Source organism: Galendromus occidentalis, unplaced genomic scaffold (assembly GCF_000255335.2).
Source record: "Galendromus occidentalis unplaced genomic scaffold, Mocc_1.1 scf7180000077471, whole genome shotgun sequence".
In the NCBI taxonomy this organism is placed as follows: Eukaryota; Metazoa; Arthropoda; class Arachnida; order Mesostigmata; family Phytoseiidae; genus Galendromus; species Galendromus occidentalis.
In genome coordinates, this window is record NW_003805459.1 from 655,704 (window position 1) to 678,638 (window position 22,935).

At 50.9% G+C, this 22,935-nt stretch overlaps 2 protein-coding genes across 2 annotated transcripts; one reads left to right on the forward strand and one right to left on the reverse strand.

Annotated features, from left to right (window-relative positions):
- Nucleotides 1-7,669: 7,669 nt before the first annotated feature.
- On the forward strand, nucleotides 7,670-14,345 carry l(3)76BDm (trafficking protein particle complex subunit 8 homolog l(3)76BDm). Its single transcript, XM_003744653.3, has 15 exons — nucleotides 7,670-7,814; nucleotides 8,157-8,357; nucleotides 8,503-8,764; nucleotides 8,945-9,483; nucleotides 9,586-9,799; nucleotides 9,882-10,345; nucleotides 10,513-10,758; nucleotides 10,874-11,085; nucleotides 11,221-11,520; nucleotides 11,620-11,818; nucleotides 11,973-12,174; nucleotides 12,390-12,525; nucleotides 12,626-13,314; nucleotides 13,416-13,680; nucleotides 13,756-14,345. The coding sequence occupies exons 1-15, from the start codon at nucleotides 7,670-7,672 to the stop codon at nucleotides 13,888-13,890; spliced, it is 4,209 nt and encodes a 1,402-aa protein (XP_003744701.2). The 3' UTR covers nucleotides 13,891-14,345.
- A 1,434-nt stretch (nucleotides 14,346-15,779) lies between these two features.
- Nucleotides 15,780-22,634, reverse strand: Ifrd1 (Interferon-related developmental regulator 1). Its single transcript, XM_003744595.1, has 4 exons — nucleotides 22,335-22,634; nucleotides 18,204-18,299; nucleotides 17,049-17,634; nucleotides 15,780-16,944 (listed from the first exon to the last, which is right to left on the reverse strand). The coding sequence occupies exons 1-4, from the start codon at nucleotides 22,408-22,410 to the stop codon at nucleotides 16,395-16,397; spliced, it is 1,308 nt and encodes a 435-aa protein (XP_003744643.1). The 5' UTR covers nucleotides 22,411-22,634; the 3' UTR covers nucleotides 15,780-16,394.
- Between the last annotated feature and the right edge of the window lie 301 nt (nucleotides 22,635-22,935).

Consider the following 22,935-nt stretch of genomic DNA (forward strand, 5'->3'; position numbering starts at 1 on the left):
TGTCCTAATTCTTATCGTTAAACTATTCCTTACAAATGCTATATCACAAGCGTATATTATGTGCAACCGCCTTCAGATAGTGCAAGACTTGGCGTCGGTCATATGACATTACAATGTCTTTCAACCGCTCCGCTCTGTCTCTAGAGACTATCTTCGGTCTCGTAGATCTGTTTTGTGCGAGTGAGTTCGTAAGCGTGAACTCGGTTCCTCCTTGTTCTACCTTCAGACATCGGATAAGCCGGGAAAAGCTTGGATGATGGGCTCCCAAACGATTCGAAAAGTTTGAGTGCCAGCCTTCAACCTCATTGCTGGTGCGGCTCATAGAATTTCCGGCGACGGTGTGAAGATCCCACCAATCGTGTTCCATGGTGGGCGGGTGACGATCCCGGCCGACCCAGGTGTTTTCGAAGTAATCGATGAAATCTGTCAGGATCCTCAGATGCTCTTCAACAAACTCCGACTTCAGGAGGATCTCGAATGTTCCGCGAACGTTTTCAACTGGAACGTATGCTATTGCAGCGAACATTCGAACGTTCAGAGCAAAGTCAGTAGAGCTCTAGTACTCCTCGCGGAGCTCCGCTATGCCTTGTATGTGCCGCCATAGACACTGGTTAAACTGGAAACAGCAACCGATTATCCCCGCCGCGGGGGAAGCCGCTTCCAGCTGTTTAATCATTGCTAGCTCGAAGTCGACGTGGATAGTTTGTGGATGGCAACCATCCAAGGCATCCTCAATGATGGTGACCAATCTCCGATGGGTGCTTGCCTTCTTGTCCGGGAGCAAAGCATGAAGACAGGGGGACACCCCCTCCTTTGGCTTCTTGCAGGGCTTCCGAACGGGTTTCTGGAAAAGAAATTCTTCTCAGACGGAGGATTTCGCGACGACCACGGGTATCTGGAGAGCCCGTCACGCACGGAACCATCGCTGTGGTTTCAACTCCATGTGCCATGTGGAGATGAGCGGAAGTCCGCGAACTACGCTCCAGATCGGAACGATTGAAGAAACCCCAGAAATTCTTCCCATGCGCATGGACATTGAGTTGGCGCAACTTGTCGAGCTCGGGGTACTTGCGGGCGAAACCCTCGGGTGACTGCGAAAACCATGTCCATGCCTATGTGATCTCTTCCGACTGTGGAGGCGAAATTCAAACTTAAGCCGAACAGGGTTCTCTCTCTGCTTTCATGACAAATCTGACTATGCGGACGAAACATCTGGATTTACTCGGAATCATCAGCATCGAATAAGTGAGGAAACCAATGTCAGCTACGGAGTATCTCCGGAATCTTCCCAAAAGGGAATCTTGCTCAAGCCAGTGTCCCCATGGCTGTTCGACCATTGTGTTACCCAGATCCGAGCAATCAGCCGCGAGTAGAGTAGAATTAATGAACTGGTCGACCTTAGCACGGCTCCCAATGAGTTCCAAGCAAAGCTAAGTGAGAATGATCATTTCGAAAATGTCTGTGTATGGCTCGATTATGAGGTTCTTATCGGACGTATCAGCGGGAGTGCCTCTATGTGTACCTCGCCTTCGTAACCTAAGATTTCTCCCGAACGGCGATCTACTATACTGACCGTCAAATGGGGAGAGCTCGCCGAGCTCGGGAGGGAAGAACCCTCCCTCCTGTTCTTCTTGCTGTAGTTTTTGTTGCTGTTGCTCTTGCTGTAGTTTTTGTTGCTGTTGCTCTTGCTGTAGTTGTTGTTGTTGTTACGGCGGCTGCTGTTGTTGCTCCAGCAAGCTCCGCACCACCCGCGGGAAAGCTGCTCCTGGGTGCAGGCGTGCAGCTCCTGGGAGCGGGCAAGCCGCTCCTGGGAGCGGGCAAGCCGCTCCTGGGAGCGGGCATGCAGCTCCTGGGAGCGGGCAAGCTGCTCATGGAAGCGGACAAGCTGCTCCTGTAGCCATCGCTTGTCGGCCTCGAGCTCCTCGATTCGTCTCTGCAAGGGTGGAAATCACCGTTTCAGAAAAGGCTGAGATCGCAACCTATCATTTCGTTCTTGAGGAACTACATCTCAGTGTGGGGCAAATTTTCGCCGTGATTATGATTATGATTTTACCGTAATCATACGCATGCGTATGATTATGACCTTAATCATACGCTTGAGTATGATTATGACCGTAATCACAATCACACGTGTGATTTTGATTATAATCATAGTCATAATCACGGAAATCACCGTAATCACACGCTTTCGTATGATTATAATCATAATCATACGTGTGATTATGATTACAATCATACGCACTCGTGTGATTACGGCCGAAATCATACGCATGTCTGTGATTATAATCATAATCATACGTGTGATTATGATTATAATCATACGCACTCGTGTGATTACGGCCATAATCATACGCATGTCTGTGACGCATGTCTGTGTGTCAGGTGTACTACACCTGGCAAATTGACAAGCTCCGATTGCCATGGACGTAGATGCCCCAAATAATGTGCAATAATCTCTGGAATATTTCCATCTCAATGTATCAATGAGGTTATAGAACTCGCACGAGAGGCGGAGGGAAGACTGGACACCCGGCTTCACCGAGGGAGGGCTTTGAATTTCCTTAGTTCCTACTTGTCTTCGAACGGATTCTCGAAGTCGAATAGGTTCAGATTAAGTTCCATAAAGAGGAGGCTTCAGATAAGTCGGGGCAGGAGCGAATTCGGCGCGCAGGACAGTAAGACGCTGGTCGCTTTTCGATCGAAATGAATACATACAACAGGGAGGCATGAATGAACCCTTGTCCAAGCATGAATCGAAAACTGACTGATACCTACTCAAGAAGTGTTTTTCAAAGGAGTCATCAGACGCATAGAGTTCCTCACGGAGAATTACCCACCGCCGGAAAACTTAGGGTTCAGACATCGGAACCCTGGACGCCATTCATGTGGTCATGTCTGAGATCGAACGCAACTTGAGCAGCCCCGGAGAACACACGTACGCGGCGCTGATCGATTGTCAAAAAGCGTTCGATTCGGCTCCTCGTCAAAAATTGATAAGAACATTCAGAAGAGCCGGGACTAATGGACAAATGCCCAGGGTGATAGAAAGTTTCTACAATCAAGACTCTCTAAACGTGGATGTCGGCGGAGGGGTGACGATTGACATCATGAAGAACACAGGCATTCCGCAGGGGGATCCATTGAGCTGCACGGGATTAATCTTGCTGCTCGCAGACCTTCCGTCGAAGATAGAGGATGGATTCAGCACGGCACCAATCGCTATGTTCACTGATGATATCCTCATTATGCATAAGAACCGACACCAGCTGCAGAAGATGTTGGAGATCATCGGAGGCCACCTCGGGGGGGAGGAGCTCCGACTGAATCCAGAAAAAAACATGGTCATGGATATAAGAAGAGGGGGCCTCTGAGCAAGCGAGATCATATCTTATGGAAAGAAAGAACGCTCGGATTCGTGTCCAGTGCCAAGTATCGAGGTATCCGACAAGAAAAGACGGGCACCTGCTTCACCAACCATATTGAAGAAGTTTTCTGTAAGACCGTCGCTGCTATGCACGCCGAAATAGGAGACCCTTACGTCCTATCGGTCGACACAGCAGTGAATCTGGTCATCATCAAAGCAATGCCCGAGCTTGCCAGCGGGATGGGAAGACTACGGCATCATCTTATCCCGAGGACCTTCAACACGCTGGAGAAATGTTACTGCTCATACATGGAGAGGGTCCTCAAAATCTCCAAAAGCAGTCCCAACATCGACTCACCATTCGTCGAAATCTTGAGACTCTACTTAAAAGCGACCCCTACAGCAGCACAGTATGTTTCCATGGACGAGTGGAAGCGAAAACTAGCGGAGACGAAGGAGATCCTGGAGGGCGACCCCATCGTGGAATGCAGGGAGTGGTGGAGCAAGCCGATGTTCCCAAAGAGGCACGTATTCACACGCCACCTGGTGCACGGCTACCACCACAAGCCCTGCATCACTTCCGGACGTTACATACCAAACGACGAATGTATCTGTACATTTTGTAGAGAAGGATGTCCCCGCTACCATGCTCTGTTATGTGAATCGAGGCCGAGACTCGACGAGCTCGGATGAACCCAGTTCTATTATGTAGTATACATGCAATAAATCTTTTCTCAAGAAGTGGAACACGCAACCATGCTTTCAGCTCCCGAGTATAAGCCATCAGGTATTGCGCCTGGAAGCGAACCTATGAGTGGAGCCTCTCAGATAGATCGAGGTCTAGACTCTAGAGCCTGCGCTCCCATTTAGAAATTTGGCCAGCTACAAGAATGAAGGCTACCTACTGCGAGAGCGCCATTCTTTTTGGTGGGGGTATTCACCATCTTTGGGGCGTAGGACAACTTTCGCTCCTATAGAAGCCTATGAGGGGTGAAGCGTGGCTTAATAACATTGAGGTGGGAATGGGAAAAAAAGTTCGGGGAACACTGCTCTGAGCGCCCGTCAGGCTCCGTAACCCACGCATATCCGCTGAACACATGGTTAAGATCGAGCGTGAGAAGTTATCTTGTGATTTCCAAATATGAGAGCATAGCTCTTTCCCGCGCTCCCCAATACCGCGACTTCAGGTCGATATTCCCTCTCATCAGGCATAAATTCATTCGGGACAAAAAAAACAAGGACACAGTAAATTCTCGATTCAGTAAACAAGCCAGAGACCCTGCCGACTTTGTCTACTATTGCGAGCGCTCTACTGGATCGGGCGTCTTCAGCGTTCCCTCGCTATCGGTTGGGAACTAGGATTTCGTCTACTGAAACGTTACTTTCACTAGGTGGTTACAAAATCGAGACGAAACCGTATCTGGCTTGACGGGTTCAGTCCTCACGAGGCTGAGCAGCCACGTTCTTGAAGTAATCCAGATACGGAGCAGCTCCCCGAACGTCGACTACCTTGGCTGCTACGTTCGAGGATTTGCCTCCGACCACGTTTCCGGAACTTTTCCGCCAACCTAGACCTTGATTATGACTCAAGAAGATACAGAAGGTTCCGTCGAACTCACCCCCATGTTGCCTTCGCTCTATTTGTATTTGTATTTTGTTGGCCTTCTCATAGAGACGTGCTCGAGCTTCAAGACGTCTGCGGCTTCTCTCGTCGAAAAAGAGGGACGGGGAGAAACACGAGGGATCTCATGCTACAGTTTCAGCTCGGGTTCCATTCGTCAGAAGCAGAGGACATATAGGCACATTAGAATCGATGTGCATGGGAGACGTAGCGGACGTGCACCTAGATAGAGTCTTGTTCTGGCTGGCTGGCTAGTGGTGGGCCCTCGATCGGTCGTGACACCAGGCAGTAGGCTGCGAAGTGAATGAACTAGAGAGTGGACCAGAACGACTTTTCCCCTCTCCGAGTATCCCCACAATACCCCCGGACCATTCTGTTCGATAAAAAGAGAGCAGATCTCTGCAGGGTACTCGGGGGCAGATCTCGAGAGGTGCCCTCGAGCACTTTTAACATTCAGTACTTCTCCATTCTTCTGTCTCTATTGGCGTTCGGTCGCTGGCTCGAATGCAGGCCAGCTCAACGCGTATGGAGTATAAAGCTGCTGTCTCTATCCGTCCGTCGACACCTTCTACATGGACGATATCCCTCTGGGAAGTGAGAACCTCTAACTGTCTAATTAACAACAGATCTACTGTATCGACAGTCGAGGTCCTAGGAGCTCTGCAAAAGCTCATTAACCGGTTTTCCTCCGTGAGGACGATAACCTCAGACAATGGACTCTCCTTCCGAAGAGCCTCCAAAGGACTAAAGCTAATATACGAGAACGTCAAGAACGGAGAAATAAAAAAAAGACATCTCAGACTTGATGATCAGCTGGAAATTCATCGTGCCACTGGCACCGAACTTCGGAGCCTTCTACGAAAGACAGGTCCAGACCATCAAGAGACCGCTTCGAAAGATCCTAGGATCCGCAGTTCTTCACTTCAGAGACTTGGAGATAATCCTCAGCGGAATCGAAGCAATGACAGCCGACCAATAACCACGGTGGCTTGATGAGGAGTAAGTGAAACGCGGAGCGCGCGGAGACATCGAAGTCAACCGGCCACCAGAGGGCGTGGCGGAATTTGGAGTGATGCGCGGGAATGTTTCTAGAATTGTCAGACCCCACTCTGACAATTCGGCGGGGAACTGCCACGAACAGAACCAGGTTCGTTGCGTCATCACCACTTATTTATTTGTCTAACAACACTAATCCGTTTACACCATACCTCGTTCCACGCTCCCAGAGAGAGACCAAGTAGTCATCGAGGGGTGATCTAACCATATACTCAATCCAAGGGATTGCTCCTCCTTCTCCCCTCGGTACACTTGATAACCAGTATTCATTATGTTATTAGTTATTATTATTTCCTGAGTTGGATAATCTCAATCAGAGATTTATGATTTCTTCTTTCCGAACAATGATGTGCACTGAATGCCATCAATGAAGCCTAATGTACTTCATCTATATGAAATTTAGAGAATAACGGTGAAAACGAGCAAGGTTTATATACCTCACTATACTGAAGAATATCACACGTATTCAATACTGCCTGGTAACTGCCTATAAACAATGTATTTTAGAAAAGTATACTGACAGAGATGGTCGGAGAGTTTTTAAGAAGGTGTGGAGTTGTTTAGGAGCACGTTGGAAAAAGTCAAGATATGAAATATCCTGATCGGTTTTATATTTCGTTAGAATGGTCTTGCAGTAGAGGAGGATATTCGCGCTCGTCACTGGAGTCAGCTCTTTGCTTGTTAGGGCGAAATCTCGGGTTTTCAGGACTTTGGCGCGATACGCGATCAATTCTTCGCGAACCCTAGATCAGCGCGATACGCGATCGACTCCTTTTCGGATCCTAGGTCTCGCATTCTCATGGCCCCTTCAGCAGGAGCGTCCGGCGATTCGCGATGCTCCCCTTCCAGGACCGCGCTGTGATGACAATCGGCGCGGGGCGCCGGCGCGGCCCGGCGTCGTGGTCGGCCCGCTGATTTAGCGGCCGAAGCAGACGTCCGTCATCTGGCCTCACGGCCAATCCGCCTGGCAATATTGTTCGGCTCGTTGACTACTGCTTGCGAACGATGTGTTATTGGTAGAACTGGTGGAGTGAGAGTGGCAATTTCCTTCCGTAGTCTCCTCGGCGAACGATCCGGCCACCAGTTCGAATTGCTGCTTATCTTTCCGCTGGGCCGTCTACGTGGGGAATTCGATGTTGCGCCCGGTACAGCCGTGATGGTTCCCCAAGCAAGACACAGGAGCGATAAAATGAACAACTGAGCGCAGTGATAGGAGCACAAGTGTCAGCAACGATATACTCCTCCTAGACTCGTTCAGGATTTGATCGTCAGCCCCTCCGGAACGTGAGCGACTGCGAGAATCCGCGGCGGGATCCTCGGAGGCCCTGTGGTCTGTCGTTCTCTGAGTGTCTTCGAAAGACCGAGAGGGGGAGAACGGTGTCGTGGGGAGTCTGTTTCGGAGTATCTCAGGATTCGTACACGGCTCAGGGGTCTACGCAGAAATGTGCAATCGACGTCGTAGGTGTCGTCGCTGTCCCAGCCGTCGACTCCGCTAGTCGGGTGAAGTGGAGGAACTTCATTCGGACAGCCATGCTCGGCCGACGACATTGATCTGATACGTCGGAGACTCATGTGAAAAAAAGTTTCCCGCAGCAACTGTCCCCCGAAGTGACCCGTAGACCGACGGCATGGGAGATTCTAATTATGCGTTCGTCGAGAGAGTGTTCTCGCCTTTCGTTGCCGTGTCGGCCAGCGAAGACGCTGAAGAGCTCTGCCTGAAGAATGAACTAACCTTCAGCGAGCTCATCCGACCCTTCTCCGAGAACATTGAAGGTGAGACGTTGTTTCCCTTCGCCCGAGTCATCGTGGACCCGGCCCAAAATGTGTAGACTGGGAGTTCTCACCGTCGATGCGAGAAACAAATATTGTCCGATTTCGCACATAATCTGTCTTTCCCCGGAGTTCGAACTCTCGATGGATGTTTCAAGCCTCTGTGTGTCGATGAGCTCTTCTCGAAGTGGCTGCCCATCTCTGGACTTCGAGTCCCATGGGGGATTAATCCGAATATGGACATCATCTCTCCTCCCCTAGGGACCAGAGATGATTCTGCTGTCACCTCAATCTTTACTCACCGTATATGGCATATTTCTAATGTGTGGTTCCGTTCGATTTCAGTCTCTCTGAGGGACTCAACTGGGAACTATGTTCCCCCCGTCAAAATCAGAATAAATTTCCGAGACTTGACCACAGCGACGCCACAAGCGTCGGTCGCGAAGCGTCTTCTCTCCGAAGCAGTGCAGAAAAATCAGCCAGATATCGACGGAGGACCTCGAAGCACGCCGATCACTCAAGGCCTCTACGAGGTTGACGTTTGCTGTGAGTATCTCACCGGGCTGGAGCTCCAGTCGAGCGATTCACATCCCGAGGCCTGATCCCAAAGATGACCTTGTGCTTCGAGAAGTTCCGGAAACGATCGGAGTGAATTTCGATATTCAAAGTTCACAATCAGCTCTCCTTGCAGCGACTACCCCGTGGTACGATGCGTACCGAGACGCCTTCTTCCAGGGCTTGCCTGCGCTGGAGCATGATTTCACCCGACATTACCTAGCTTGTGTATTCGTCGTGAGCTCCTCGCACCAGGCACCGCAACAGCAACTCCAACAACTCATTCATAACTTCAATCAAATACAGCTGAACCTCTCGCACCATTCGAAATGGTTTTTCAGCGACGTGGCCCACTACTATGTCCTGATTCACGATGGAAGTACAGGAGATAATCCGATGTGAGTTTGAGTTTCCTCCTCGTCTCGGGTCCTATGAATTCTCGAGCTGGATGTGTTCGAATATTCTAGTAGAGAAGCATAGATGGATGATTTACTTGGTATGGATTCCGTGTAGGTATGCTTTTCCCCGGGAGGACAGAATTCGAGATCTAAATGAAATTATTACATCTGTACCTACAGGGCCGAAGCAACGTTCTTATCGATGAAGAACCTCTACGGACAAACGAACTGCCATATGCTCACAATAAATTCGGTTACTCCGAGTCACCCGTCCCAGGACAACGATATCTGGACTCCTCTGATCGATTGCGGCTCAACCATCGATAATGGGATGCTCCCCGCGAAGATCGAGTCGAACGGCGTCAAGATCATCGGGGATCATCCCTTAGACCCCTTGAGTCCGATCGCAGCCCCGATAGAGGAGCCGATAACCCACCCCGGTGTAAAGAAACGCGGCACTTGGTTGACCACGACCGACCGCGAAAACATCAAAACTTTCGTCAGTGATTTCGCCTCGCAGTGCCTCGGTCCCTTCGCCGAACAGCAATTGAAGAATCTTAGTGAACAAGTAGCAAACAAGAAGGGGATTCATCGCTCGCTCGCCAATGCAGCGAAAAGTCTTTTCGCTGGCCGGGGCAAGGCGAACAGTAACAATCCAAATGCTGCGAATTCCGTCATTTACAGTCAACAAGCACCGGAGCTCCTCGTCCGTAAACTCGGTGGGTTCCGATCAGATCCCCATCGACACCCAGTGCCGCCCCAATTGTTCATGTCGTCATGAACGGAATTCGCTCCTCTGAACATTGTTGTGTTTTCCTCAGGGGACTTGGCTTTCCTTTTCCATCAATACGAGAGCGCATACAACGCGTACCATGCCGCCAAGCGCGACTTCCACGGCGACCAGGCCTGGCTATACTGCGCCGGCGCGGAGGAAATGGCAGCCCTCAGTGTATTCATGCTCGGGAAAGACGGTCCCCGGCCCTATCCCACGCATTACTTCGAGAATGCCATAAACGCGTACATGAACGTTTGCAAGTAGGTCTTGTGAAGTTGAATTTTGCCAGCGCGAGAGGTTGTTTTTTGTCGTTGTCGACGACTGATTTTATTCGTCTTCCAGGCTTTCTCAGCTCGCAACACGCGCCACCCTTCTCCATGCTGAATGTCTCCGTTCGCTGGAGCAATACCAATCGTTGGCGACGCAGTTGATCAAAATGATATCGGAAGATTCTGATCTTCGGTCGGCGCTGCTATTGGAACAGGCGGCATACTGCTACCTTAAGACAGAGCCTCTGCAACTGAGGAAATATGCGTTCCATATGGTGTTGGCGGGTCATCGCTACAGTAAAGCTGGAATGCGTAAGCACAGTCTGAGAGCTTACCGTGAAGCAGAACAAGTCTATAGAGGTCGGACTTGGAGCGTCGCCGAAGACCACATACTTTTCATCATCGGAAGACAGTGTGCAGCTCTCGGGCGGATCGACGAGGCTTTCCAAGCGTTCTATGGTCTCCTCAACAAACCGAGCCAGCAGAGTGCGCATCAGCAGAGCTTATTCGTCAAAGAGTTCCTGACAACGGTTCGAAGTGAGTTGAAGTTTGACTTCCGGGGGCTTTCGATATTTCCTCCAATCATTTCTTACTTCCAAAGTTTTCTGCGGGTAGAGCCGCGATTGGATACAATAGGATTCGCTGCTGCCGTAGGCTTCCCTGCTCAGAAAGCCGGAGCTTTATTGACCTTTTTTTTACTCTAGCTCTCAGCACCAAGGAGTTCGAGATGCCTCTCCCAAATATCGATATGAATTCCGTGAGGACAACCCTCGGTCACGTGACTCCGAGGGACGAATCACAAGCTACTGTGGACGACTGGCAGAAACTAGAGCAATGCTGTTATCTGAGAGCCACGGGTCAGAAATCTCTTCCTTTCAAGTATCGGAACGCGGTCGACGTACTCGACAGCAGCACGCTTAACGATCGACACCCGGTGGCGGTACAGAACGGTAAGCTGACGGAAAATCATCCCCTCGAATGCTGATGTGTGACCGCTCACCATGAGTCCAGATCCCTGACAGATGCCTCGCATTTGAATTAATTCCGTCTCTATCATGTTCTCAGAACCTATCGCCGTGGACTTATCCGTCACGAACCCCTTGCAAATAAACCTGTGTCTTTCACAAATCCATCTCTGCTGGGAGCTGACGGTCGATGGCGCGAGAATCACTAATTGCGAAGCTATCGGTGAGCTACAGCAAGAGCATAACGCGGAAGACTTCATGGAAACCTGTCAACTGGAGTTCATCACCCTCGAAGCCAAACAGACCATTGTGGTGAGTCTGCCGCTTCGATGCTCTCTTCCACTTTTTGGTTCCGATGACGTTGCCGAAACTGTCCGACCGTTCCCTCACTCCTTCTGTGGGATCGATTCTCGTTGCGTGCTGAAAACGTGTAAATTCCCTCCTCAGATAAAACTGACGCTCGTTCCAAAATGTGAGGGCCAGCTCGAGATACTCGGGGTTTCGTACCGGCTGTCTCTTCCCTCGCTTTCCCCCTGCCCCTCGTTGAACTCGCTGAACTCTGACATCATCGGCCTGACGCCGACGACGCCTTCGAGCGACTGTCAAGGCAGCCCCGTCAAGGGTTACCAGACTCTGATCGTGAAGGGTCCTAAAGAAAAGAATGCCAAAAAAGTTAGGAACAATCAGTGGTACGCCGAGGACTACAGACTTCGGCCGATTGTGGGACCGTGTATGCCCAGCTTGAAGGTGAGCTCCGAGAGAGGGATCCATTCAACAAAGATTCTGCATTCGTTCTCGAAGGTGCGGCGTTGTTCGAATCGGCTCCCATGGTGCTTCTGATTCCAGGTCGAGTTCGACTCTTTTCCGACTCAAATGCTCTGCGGGGAGGTGCAGCGGTTGACTTTACGATTGACAAACCCCGCCTCTCAAGGGCTTACGAACCTTTTTGTCGGCGTGAGGAACCCCAAGGAACTCTCTTTCGGATCCGGCGAGTCCCGCAGCTTACCGCCGAGTCACGCGACCTACAAGGAAATGTCTGCGAAAGGTGAGCTCTCCGCGGTAATGTTCAATTTCCGAATTAGCGATCGTCTCCCCCCATCTGGGACTCCTTGACGTATCCTTCGCATGAACCGAAAGACATCCGGACAGAGGGCGGCTCCGCTGGTCTGAATTCAAATTCGAAGAGCTTTTGTTTCTAGGCGCTGAAGGACCCTCTGTGACTGCGTTAGAGCGAATCGACACGAGTTACGTCACGCGAATTCCCGGACTCAATTCTATCGAATCCGGAGCTTCGGCCTCGGTTCCCGTCTGGATCCGAGGACCCGACGTCACCGGCGAACACGAGATCATTCTGCTGTTCTACTACGAGCACGCCGAGAATCCACCTGAGAGCAAAATGCAGTGAGTTGATGCGGAATTCCCAGTGATTCTACAAGATTGTACGGCCAACTCTCAAGATTCTCTATTTTCAAACGTTCAGGAGAAGCCGTCGATTTGTCCGACTCTCTCGGCGCTTCTTGAGCTCTTATGATATCCCGCCATTTACCGCTTTGCAGTCTGAATCGAGAATGGAGGTCATAATATTAAAATCTAATTGTCGATGATCGTCATTTTAGACATCGCGTGTGTAAATTCAGTGCCAAGATCACCACGATATCTTCGCTGGTGGTCCATGCGAACGCCGAGTCGAGCATCAAGGGAGACGATGTGGGCTCGCTGCTCGTTTCCGTCCACGCGAAGAACTCCAGTGAGGTGGGTGCCCTGGCGGAGCTAGTGTTTACGTTTCGATAACCTGACCTGTTGGACGACGACAACAACCCTACTGAACGCAATGGTTCCGATTCCATTGCAGCTCGAAGGCTCGAAATCAGTCGACCTGTCCCTGCTTCAAGTCACCCTGATGTCGGAACTTTTCACGATCGCCAGACATCTAGACATGCCGCCGAGGACGCCTACTCACTCTCCAGTGACAACCATTCGGCCCAGAGAAGTTAAAGACATCGCACTGAAACTCAAAAACGATAAACTCAGTTTCGTGGCGCGTGAGAACGAATCCGCGAAACATCTCAAGAAAATCAGTCAATGGCCTCTGTCCATCGTGAAGGTGGAAAGTTCCAGCACACCGTGCGCCGACTTCATGATGGCCAGTGCTTGTAGACTGGGCGAACTAAAAGACGAAAACGCTCCTTTGACATCGAAAGAAATTCTCGACATCGAAGTCGCAAAAATCAGAGGCACTTCGAAGAAGGAAACCCGTGACCCGTTGGACCTGACTGTGTCGATCATCTGGAAGGCCGCCGTAGAGCGGGACGGAGCGATGCAAGTAGTGATGGGACAGCATCAAGTGAACCTGCGTCAATTGCATGTTACCTACACCTCGTTCCCTCACGCGCGGAACAAGAAGAACCTGCCGCCTATCGGCGGACCTCTCCTCCTTCTCAGCAACCAGGCTCATCTTGCGATGCAAGCCGATACTTCGAAGCTAGTCTCAGTATCTCTCCTACATTCCGATTATATCCAGCACAGTTTCAAGGACAATCCGTGAGTATCGACAGGCTTTTCCTTTCGATCTTTGGGTCTGTTCAGACTCCGCCCTCGATACTCGAGTCGTTCTCTCCTCTAAAATTTCTCTCCGATGCCAGAATGCTGATCGTCGAGGTGACGCTCGTGTTGCACAATCCTTCGGTGGAATCCGAGGTCGAACTGATGATCTCCTGTATGGATTCGTTGGCTCCGAAGACTGCTCCTGCTCCTCCTCTCGGTGTGTCTTCCGGCTTGTCTTTCAACGTATCGCCCCAGAACCAAGATCAAAGCACAGACGACATCGGCGGTTTCGTTTGGACCACCAAGTCACGGATGACCACGAAACTATCGCCGGCTCAGACGAAGAACATCATCCTCAGAGCGGTGAGTGGTTTCTTGGACAGGTTCGCGATCCGATTCCTCTAGCTGGGCGTATCTAATCTAAAGTAATTCTTCCAGCTGTTCACTTCGACCGGGACGTTCAATGTTGCGTCTGGTCTCTGTATAATCGTTAAAACCGGAGACCAAGACAAGTTGTTATCGCCATTCCAGAGTATCCTGATAGTGGACGCGACAGATGAAATAAGGAAGTGATCGATGTTGGCCTGGTAGCGTATCTATTTTCCGGAGATCATTAGCAACAAATCGATTTCATAGCAATACCAACGCAGTTTAGGATTATCTAGATGAGGGTCGAATTGAGATTTTCCTCCGTTGCCAGTGTTGAATCGAGGAGGTTGTACAGGAGGGTGAAGGGAAGAATCATCTATGTCGAAAGCGAAAAACGCTATGCAAAACCTTCATCGCTCCCGATCAGCGTCGACAGAATATACGGTCGCTTTCTGAAGAGCTTCGGATCTGAATGCCGTGGCGGTGCAATGATTACTCTCTCAATTTTATGGATCTAGATTATCTTCTGATTGAATAGGGTTTATCTAGTCGTTTCTCACTGTTCGCGGTTTCTTGTTTCATTCCTACAATTTCCGTCATCATTTTTTTTTCTAGAATATTCAGAGTCTATCATGAGTGGGAAAAATAAAAGCATTTGTCAGTTGAAGTGGAGTGGATCAGAACCGTGCTTTTCCGCAGCGACGGAAGTTCTCTCGACCACGGAATTTTACATCACTGTCTCCCTCGGATGAGCTCGCTCAATAGCGAGATCGTCTTGTCCTGTCGAAAAAAAGCGCCTTGAGTACTTTTCTCTTCGGGGGATGAAATCGAAAGAAGCAATCCAGGGATCAAAACTACCGATCAAAAAAACCTTTTCTTCGAGGCGAACTTTTAGTTCGACGACCTCCTGGTCTCTTTCTTTGAGTTGTTTTTCGAGCTCTCTTATCCGTTGGAGGAGCTCAAGCTTGTGCGAAGACCGCTTACGGCGCTGGAAAAGACGAACATTTCGGGAAAACTGAATATTTGAGATCTGCCGGAGCCTGGGGGTTGATTGAGTGAAATGCTCATGTGAGCATTCAAGCTCCGAATACCGCATACCGTGCGCTTCCACGGGAATTTGTGGAAGCAATCGTCCGAGGAGTCCGCGGTGGTCTCGGCCTGGAAAATCACACAAAAACTTGGGACACCGGACAAAACAAAACGAGAAAATCGGTAAGCCGTGTAACTCACCTCCGGTGGCGGGGGTCTCGCGAAGTCTTTGCGCGAGTGGGAGCTTCCGGGCTCTTCAGCAGAGCTCGTTAGGTCGTCGGAGATTATCGAATCGATTGAAAAAGACCTCTTCTGCGTCAGGAGCCTTTGCTGCTTCGCGGTCAGCCATGGAGACAGAAAGTTCGCACTGGAACTCGGCGTGATCGTTTGTTCAACGGAGCTGTCGGTCCGCCGATCGGCTACTGTCACTCACGGGGGAACGAGTACTTTAAAGTGTTACAGCGCGGACACAAAGCTGACAATGTCGATGTTGTCTACAACGATTTCGCCACTTCAATAGTGTACGAGGGAGATGTGGGCGTTGTTCGACGCGCCTGCTAACTGGTAATTTTGACAAAGTACCGCGACGACAATCGTGTGAGTTCGGTGCACTGGTGTAAAGTTTCCATCTGCGTGGCCATCCGCGAGCCTTTCGGGCTGATCCGCGAACTTTTTCGGGCTGATCCACACAGCCAAGGTTTAACGTCCCAGGTACTGTTATTCACATTGCTTCCGAGGACGGATCCATAGAGCAAATGTACCCAGGAGGATCAAGGCCGAGTACCTGCATATTTTTCCGGCAGCAGGGATCGAACCCACACCGCCTCCCGCGCGAGCGGCGTCGTTGCGGCTATGCACGTTTGCACGAGAAGTGACAAACGCGCTAACCACTCGATCACCCGTCGGTTCTGGCTTCGAGAACCTACTGCGTGAGATCCGTGCCGGGATTCAGAAGGCATGTTCTCCTTCACAGTAAAACATAGGGAGACGCATAAAGCCTTTTCCTTTCCTGTTGAATGATTTCTGTTTTTTTTTCGTACGATTAGAGAGAGAAGTTATTTTTGATTGAAAATTTTGACTTTATTGTGGCCGATGATGTTAAACCGAATGGATTTGACGAATAAATTTCTTAACTGTCTAACAGACTAAAACTTCTCATAATTTAACATGTCGGGTTTTTCCATGTCTCGATGAAGCTCATGCGAAGGAGACCCGTAAGCTCTGCAAGGGTTCGGAAAGACTCCAAACACGGACTCGAAGACCCGAACCCCTGACCGACAGAGGTTTCATGTCACATTTTAGCGAACTGAATGAAATATTAAATCTTCCTAAGCTGAACGTTTCCGTGTATCAAGCCCCGGAACAGAATGACTCTGTGGCCGAGCTGCAGACACTTCGAGGTTCGTTATGAGCACGATTTTGACTTCGGGAACGCGGGTTCCCGATCCCACGCCGGATGGAGCTACAGTTCCAATGAAATTCTCTAAATTTGCGTGAAACGAACCCGGAAGCGTATGGCGGATCATAGTTACAACTTTTCCTAGGGTATTTTTCTCTTTACATTCCGGAGTCGGCCAACCATGTACAACGTTGACTCCCGTTCCTCTAGTTGACTCGGACTCCTCGATCACATGTTACCTAACTCTGTATGTACCCTCAACGCAAACGATAGACAAATCCTACATGAGGTCTAAGCGCTTGTCCCGGCATTTCGCCATGCGTTTCGTGTGGATTTTCCCCCGCAGAATGTTTCCTACGTTACGTTCAAACTTCGAGGGTTTCTCGGGCTCGTCGGAATCTTTGTTGACGACTAGAGGGGCTCCGAGACCGAACAGAGAGCGAACCTCGGGGTTGTATTGGAGGTGGTGTGACATGCCGGAACCCAAGATGCCACAGACAATATCGTACAGGCGCTTTTCCTCCCAAGTGATCACCTGTAGAGTCTCCACCCCGATCTGAATGCGAAAGTCCGGTCCTTCGCCATCCCGAACGGCTTTGACGATGTCTCTGAAGGACGATCTCTGCACTTTTCGGTCTTTTTTCGCGCGGAACTTCTGGGAGTCTGTAGCAAGCATCTGGAGATCCTCGCAAAGCCCGTCGAGGTCATCTCCTTCGAAACCACTGTCGTGCTCACGAGCGATTTCGTACATGGTGGCCAAAACCTCACCGGAAGCAATTCTCACGTCAACATCGGAGGCGTGCAGAAGACAAGATAGAACCGACAGGTTTCTGGAAGAGGGAGAAAGAACATCCTTTAGGCCTGAGATAATGCACTGAAATTATGCATTCTGAGCTGAGTTCCGAAATGCAAGCCAGACATCCATCGAACTTACTTGTCGATCAAGGCGAGAGAATGGTCTTCTGCGACCGTGAGGAGGAGACCCCACGCCTGTATGGCTGCTTGATGCACGGCGGACTCTGCTGCTGGAACGTTGGGCATGATCCCATCTGATTTCGGGCACGAGCCGACGAAGACCGCCTTCAGTTGTTCCATAGCCTGAAGAATGTTGAAAGGATCGTCTTCAGAGATGTACGTGGTGACGCCAAGAGCGGTGGCCATCTTCGTCCGTGCGGCGGCCGGTATGCTGGCATTGTGCATTCCTGTGATGAGAAGCTTGTGGACGGTTCGTAGGAGCTCGGTGCCTTCGGGGGAAACGCCGAATTGGAGTGCGAGGACCGAGGTGAGATGGGCGGCAGCGCCCTGCTCCTCGCTTTTGCCTTTCTTGAGACTCTTTTCCACGAGGTCGGTCATGGTAGCGGGTCTGTTAATGAGGAAATCCGGACAGTATTTATCAGCCAGATCCCGACTGAGCGCGATCAGATGTTGGAAGCGTTTTGGGGAGCTCTTCGACTCGGTGGCCCCGTCGAGATTTTCTTTGAGTCTGTCTTCGTAATCGGCATCGTCGAGAGATTCATCATCTGGAAATTCAAAGAGGGAAGGGCTCCTTTAGCGTGGGGATCGACGAACGAAGGCAAAAAAGCTCAAAAGGAATCAGGTGTGGATCTGGACAACTAAGCGAGCAACGAGTGAGAGAAGTTATCAGATTTAGCTCTTCCGTCGCTTTCTCTGTCTCTCCAGCAGCCTGTTCCGCCGTCTCCAACGCACTCACTCCAGAGAGGGAGAGGCGATGCTAGACTTTGCTCAGGAACGATAATTGTTTTTTTTCTCGCGCTCAAGGCCCAAAAAGTTTATCTGATCGGTTGTGTTCTGACGGCTGATCGCTGTAGCTGGAAGGGAGTGATCCTACGAATGCAGCAGAGCTGATCCGCGCAAGCGAAATTCCGAAGCTGAAGCAAACCAACCGACGCCTAACTACACCGAACCCTTGACCCGATTCGCGCTCACGGTAGTCCACGAACACCACTTCAACGAAAGTATGAAGATTTCTATAGGTTTGCTCATGATCTGAACAGAAGGTCACCAAATTTCAATCTCGTCGACGCGCACCAGTAGAAGATATTTCCATGGAATTGAGAACGCAACTTACCGTCTTCATGGAGGAAGTCATCCATGGAGCATATAGAGTTGCTTTCGTCGATACGCCGTCTTGGGTCCTCGTTGTATCCATCCTCATCGAGTCGACCTGTAAAGAGTAATGAGTTGAGGTGACGTGTTAAGAAAATCACCGGAGAGCGATTCCGATTCTAGCTTCATTCATCCGGAATGATCCCGAGATGCTAGGATCGGGAGATCAGCTGAGCGCTCGAATGGCGCGCGGTCGAGACCAACAAAACCGGGAGCGTTCCGGGAACAGAGAACATTGGAATAAAGGCTCGCCCAGGAGCTGCAGTGGTTCCAGGATACCTCAGGCGACATTCCGGGAAGAAAGACGACTCCGGAGCCGGGATGACTCCGGGAACACCGGAACTCAAGCTGGAAGAGCCCGCGGATAGCGATCGATCCCGATATCGATCCCGTGCAGCGAGCACGAACCCGTTGAGTGGTCGAGATTAGCTCCAGGATTCAGATCAAGACTCCGCTCGTGATGGAGAAAGTATGTCAACATCAGCGACTCTTCCGAGGGAATTATATCCGCTGCGAGACATCGGACGCTCAATAGAATTCTGAGTGAGGGGAGAAGAATCTTGCCAAGAATGTCGATCACAGACAAATTAGCTCTGACAGCCGGTCAAACAACTCGCGTCGATGACATTCGCGCCTCGATGGCCATTCGGTCACGATTCGTCTACTGCGAACTTACGCTTGCTCATCGTCATTACGACAGCGAGAAGTCACGATTCACAGCAGAACTTCTCTAAGTTTATCAGCTGCCGGCACAGAGTTCTCCCAAGCACGTATTGGCTCGTTCGGGAGGTCCGCACTCACCGCGGCTCCGGCAGTTCACGCGAAACCCTCCCCCTCGAGCTTCCCTCGCACAAAGACGTCACCGTGACGTCATTGCTACGCACTCTCGACGGACTCCATGAATTCTTCCATGCTGTCCTCTCGGACTTACCCAGCCAATGACAGCAGGTATCAAACAAGGCTGAAGTCTCCGAGAGCAAGAACAATCCGTTCTGCGATTCTCGCTATGATGGCGCTTGGAAAAAGAGAAGTGATACGGGGCGACGGAAATCGGGCGCAGAATAAACGATGCTCTTCCGGAGAAAGCGCAGGAATTCCCCAACGAGGAAAATCGAAGCGAGACCCGATGACGACACAGCGACAATAATCGCGGAACCAACCGAGGAAACAGAAAAAAGATTTAACTTCGTGTAGACCGACTTCGTTGAGTGCCCGCTATCCCTCACTCCCGACGAGGTATAGACTTCTCCCGAGACGTTCCCGCTCCCTAGAAACTTCCACGAGGCTACCCACGCTTCTGCCCGCGTGTTTTCTCCCGTTCCACCTCTCTCCACCTAATAGCCTCCGATGACGTCAGCGAAGCTTGAATCGGAATGGAGCACCGGAATGACTCAGCTGATCTAACGCTTTTTCGACCAATCGTTTCAAGAACGGTCTCAATTCTTCCTACTATGCCTCACGGCGCGATTAGCGAGAATATAGGCGATGCCAAGCACAAGGCTCAAAAACAAAAGAAATCCCTCAGAAGCAAGGTTTCTAATCCGACGGCGAACCTGGTGAAGTTCATTGACAGCCACTTGTCTGTTGTGAGTCACCGCGAGTTCTCCTCGTACACCGAACGGCGGTCGCTGACTCATGACTGGGGCGCATGAATTCACTGATGTGATTCCGTATGCAGATCAGGAGCGTCGAGCTCCATCTGAGAAATTCTCTCTCATGCTCATTCCGTTGCCTCGAACTACCATCGTCGAGAAAGCATTGAAGCGGAGGTCGCCGTCTACGGGAAACGCAAGCTCTCCGTGATGAATACTCGAAGCCGTGAAGGCAATCAAATACATACATCTCACTCATGGGACAGGAACGGTGCTGCCGAGGATAGACTCGTAGAGAAAGGAGTCCGCTGAGACTTTATTGGTATATGCCCCTTATGACGTCGGTCGTTCCCCGACATGATGACGCGAACGCACCGATATCCTTGACTGGCCGGCTGTCGATGGCGACGAACGGGGAACTAGAAACCGTCCCAATTGGGAACTCCGCAAATTGTTGGGGGACTCGAAGAACAGAATCAGGTGGATTCACTCCAAGACGAGGAAACGATGGCGATTCTTATGTCACAATAGACAGCTCCCTTGACCGGTCCATCCATCGGAGGCGACAGGAATAGATTTCCAAAAGCGTCGTATCTCAGCCAACCGAACGGAGGATGTTTAGATTTAATCTGGGAAGTACAGCCACATCGCCGACCCTGAGCAGCCCTGCACCCGGATGGTCGATCCGTCAGCTCTTCTGCTACCGAAAGATCTACACTCTCGTTCTTGTTCTACGTTAAGACTGCGGGCTGACCGCGCGAAAACCGACGCCGGATAATACCCGGAGGGGACCATGAACTCAAGACGTCCGCGCCGTCTATTCTATGTACTGCGGTGTTTATACCGCTACTCTAGTTTTGCGACGTTCTAGACAACGAAGACGACGGCTGCTGGGACATGTCACGTGATCTTGACGGCTTCCCTCCGATAGTGAGCCTCTCTTTTAGCATCTCCCCGTCCGACCGACAGGAAAAAACAGCTGCGAGATAATTGTCCCGGAGTCGGACCGATTTCCGGGACTCGATCAGAAGATCAGCAAAGGAGAGAGGGAGTCCGTGGCGAAAATTTCAGCCTCATCAAGGCTCGAGGAGCTTATTCCGCGCGACGAGACTCCTCGATTGAAGTCTTCCCATATCCCAGTTTCCCATTCTGGCAGAGCGACACACGAAGACATGTACAGAGCGGAGATTAGTCACCTGAGACCGACGCGTGGTCACTCATTCAGCGGCTACGCTCGCAACTGCGGAGTTTTTCGTGGAGAGCGCGACCCAAATCAGTTTATCGGTTTCGCTCGTTACCGAGCCCACTGCGACTATACTCGACGCACATCGAGAAAGACTTAACGAAATCGTGAAGCTCGTTCAGAAACCGATTCAAAGAAATATCCCGAAACACGGGAAATGTCGCCGGCATTGTCATAGGACGGTGCTTGTGCTTCTTGTCGTCGTCGTCGCAAGTCATGAGGGCAAGTTGCACGAAGCCCCGCTCTATAGTTCGACTGTTAGAGACCACTTGAGGCGCTACAAAGGCCTTGCGGTCCCGTGTCTCACCCTCAGCTACGTCAGAGAGGCCAATGCTGTCGGCCAGACCTTTCGCCGTTGGCATCTGACCGAAGCCTTTCGTTTCGTAATGAGCCAAGAGTGTCTCAACAGTCATCGAGCCGATCGGCGGATTCCGTCCGGCCGACATCGGGATGACGAGGATTCGAAATACCTAGACCGACAGAGAAAGACGGGCGGACCGATTCTTCTAAGATTCTAAGGAATCTCGTGGCACAATCGCTCCTCGCTCACAAGCGGGTCTCGAGAGCATCGCGGAAACTTTGTGCATGGGAGCGAGCTCAATGAAAGGAATGCGCTACTTCCGAAATCGAAAGATTACTCCGGCGCCAAACGAGCGGCGCCCGCTGAACGGCCGAGGCAACGTCAAGGCCAGCCGTTAGCCATATGGATGGAGCTGAAAGAATCCATCGCTGTCGTGGAATGTCTCACACAGAACTTATCAATGAAGTCGTCTTAGACCAATGTTCGGATCTCATGACGCGATCGATAATTGCTCCGCATAGCGTATCGCAGCGATTCTTCCGCGATTAACACTAACGAGAAAACTTGCATGGAACGTCAAATAATTCCGGCGCTCAAGCATCGAGACCGGAGACCCTAATCGAGAATCGTTCGAACGTCAGCTTCTGGCGAAAGAGTTGAACGGCCGTTCTGAGGGTCCGGAGGGATACGAAGAGCGGGCTCTCTGGCTCCCACGTGTTGGGAAAGCTTCTATCGAGCTTCAGGAGCGGAATCGAACGTCTTGAGCAGCAGATTCCGGGGGGCGATTCGGAAGGTCGACGAATCGCTTGCGAGACTCCGCTACTCGTGGATTCCGAGCCCTGCCCTGCGATTTCGGTGGTCGAACCAGGATTCGAACATCGCTAGGGCGAGAGAACCACTCAGCTGGACCGGAGGATTCGGAACACCAAAACGCCCATGGAATGGAATCGAACCTACCTTTTCCCTTCTTATTCTTCTTATCCAGTCTCGCCTTATGCTTCTTGAAAGCACGGCGGGGCAAGACGATCTCCATCTTAAAGTTGGGCACGAACGCTTGGTAAGATGAAAACTTTTAGCGGATTGCTAACGTGAAGCAATCCTCGATGCAGTCCCAGCTGGTGGTCCGCTGAAGAGTTTATCAAGAACAAGTCCTGTAGCCGATTACGGTAGAATGGCTACTCCCACTGATTGTACAGCACACTAACTTCAACTGGACTGCAACTGAGGACACTACTACAACGATCGACTGTGAGCAGGCAGAATACCACATGGCTGGAGAGCGAACTGATTTTAATATGGCCGACCGAACGAAGCAGCAAGGGCCAGAGGGGCGTACCACGAGAGAGTATCACGTGGCACCAATGGAGAGAGTGAAACGGTCACGTGACTTGCTAAATGGCGGTTTTTGCGACGCGCCCAGTTCGAAAGGGCATGCCACACGTGCCCCACTATATGTTCGGAGGACAGACAGAGACGAAACCTGTATTTTTCCAGGGCTCGGGACACGTTACGGCACGGCTTCCGTGTACGCCGCCTCACTCTCTCTCGCTCCGCCCAT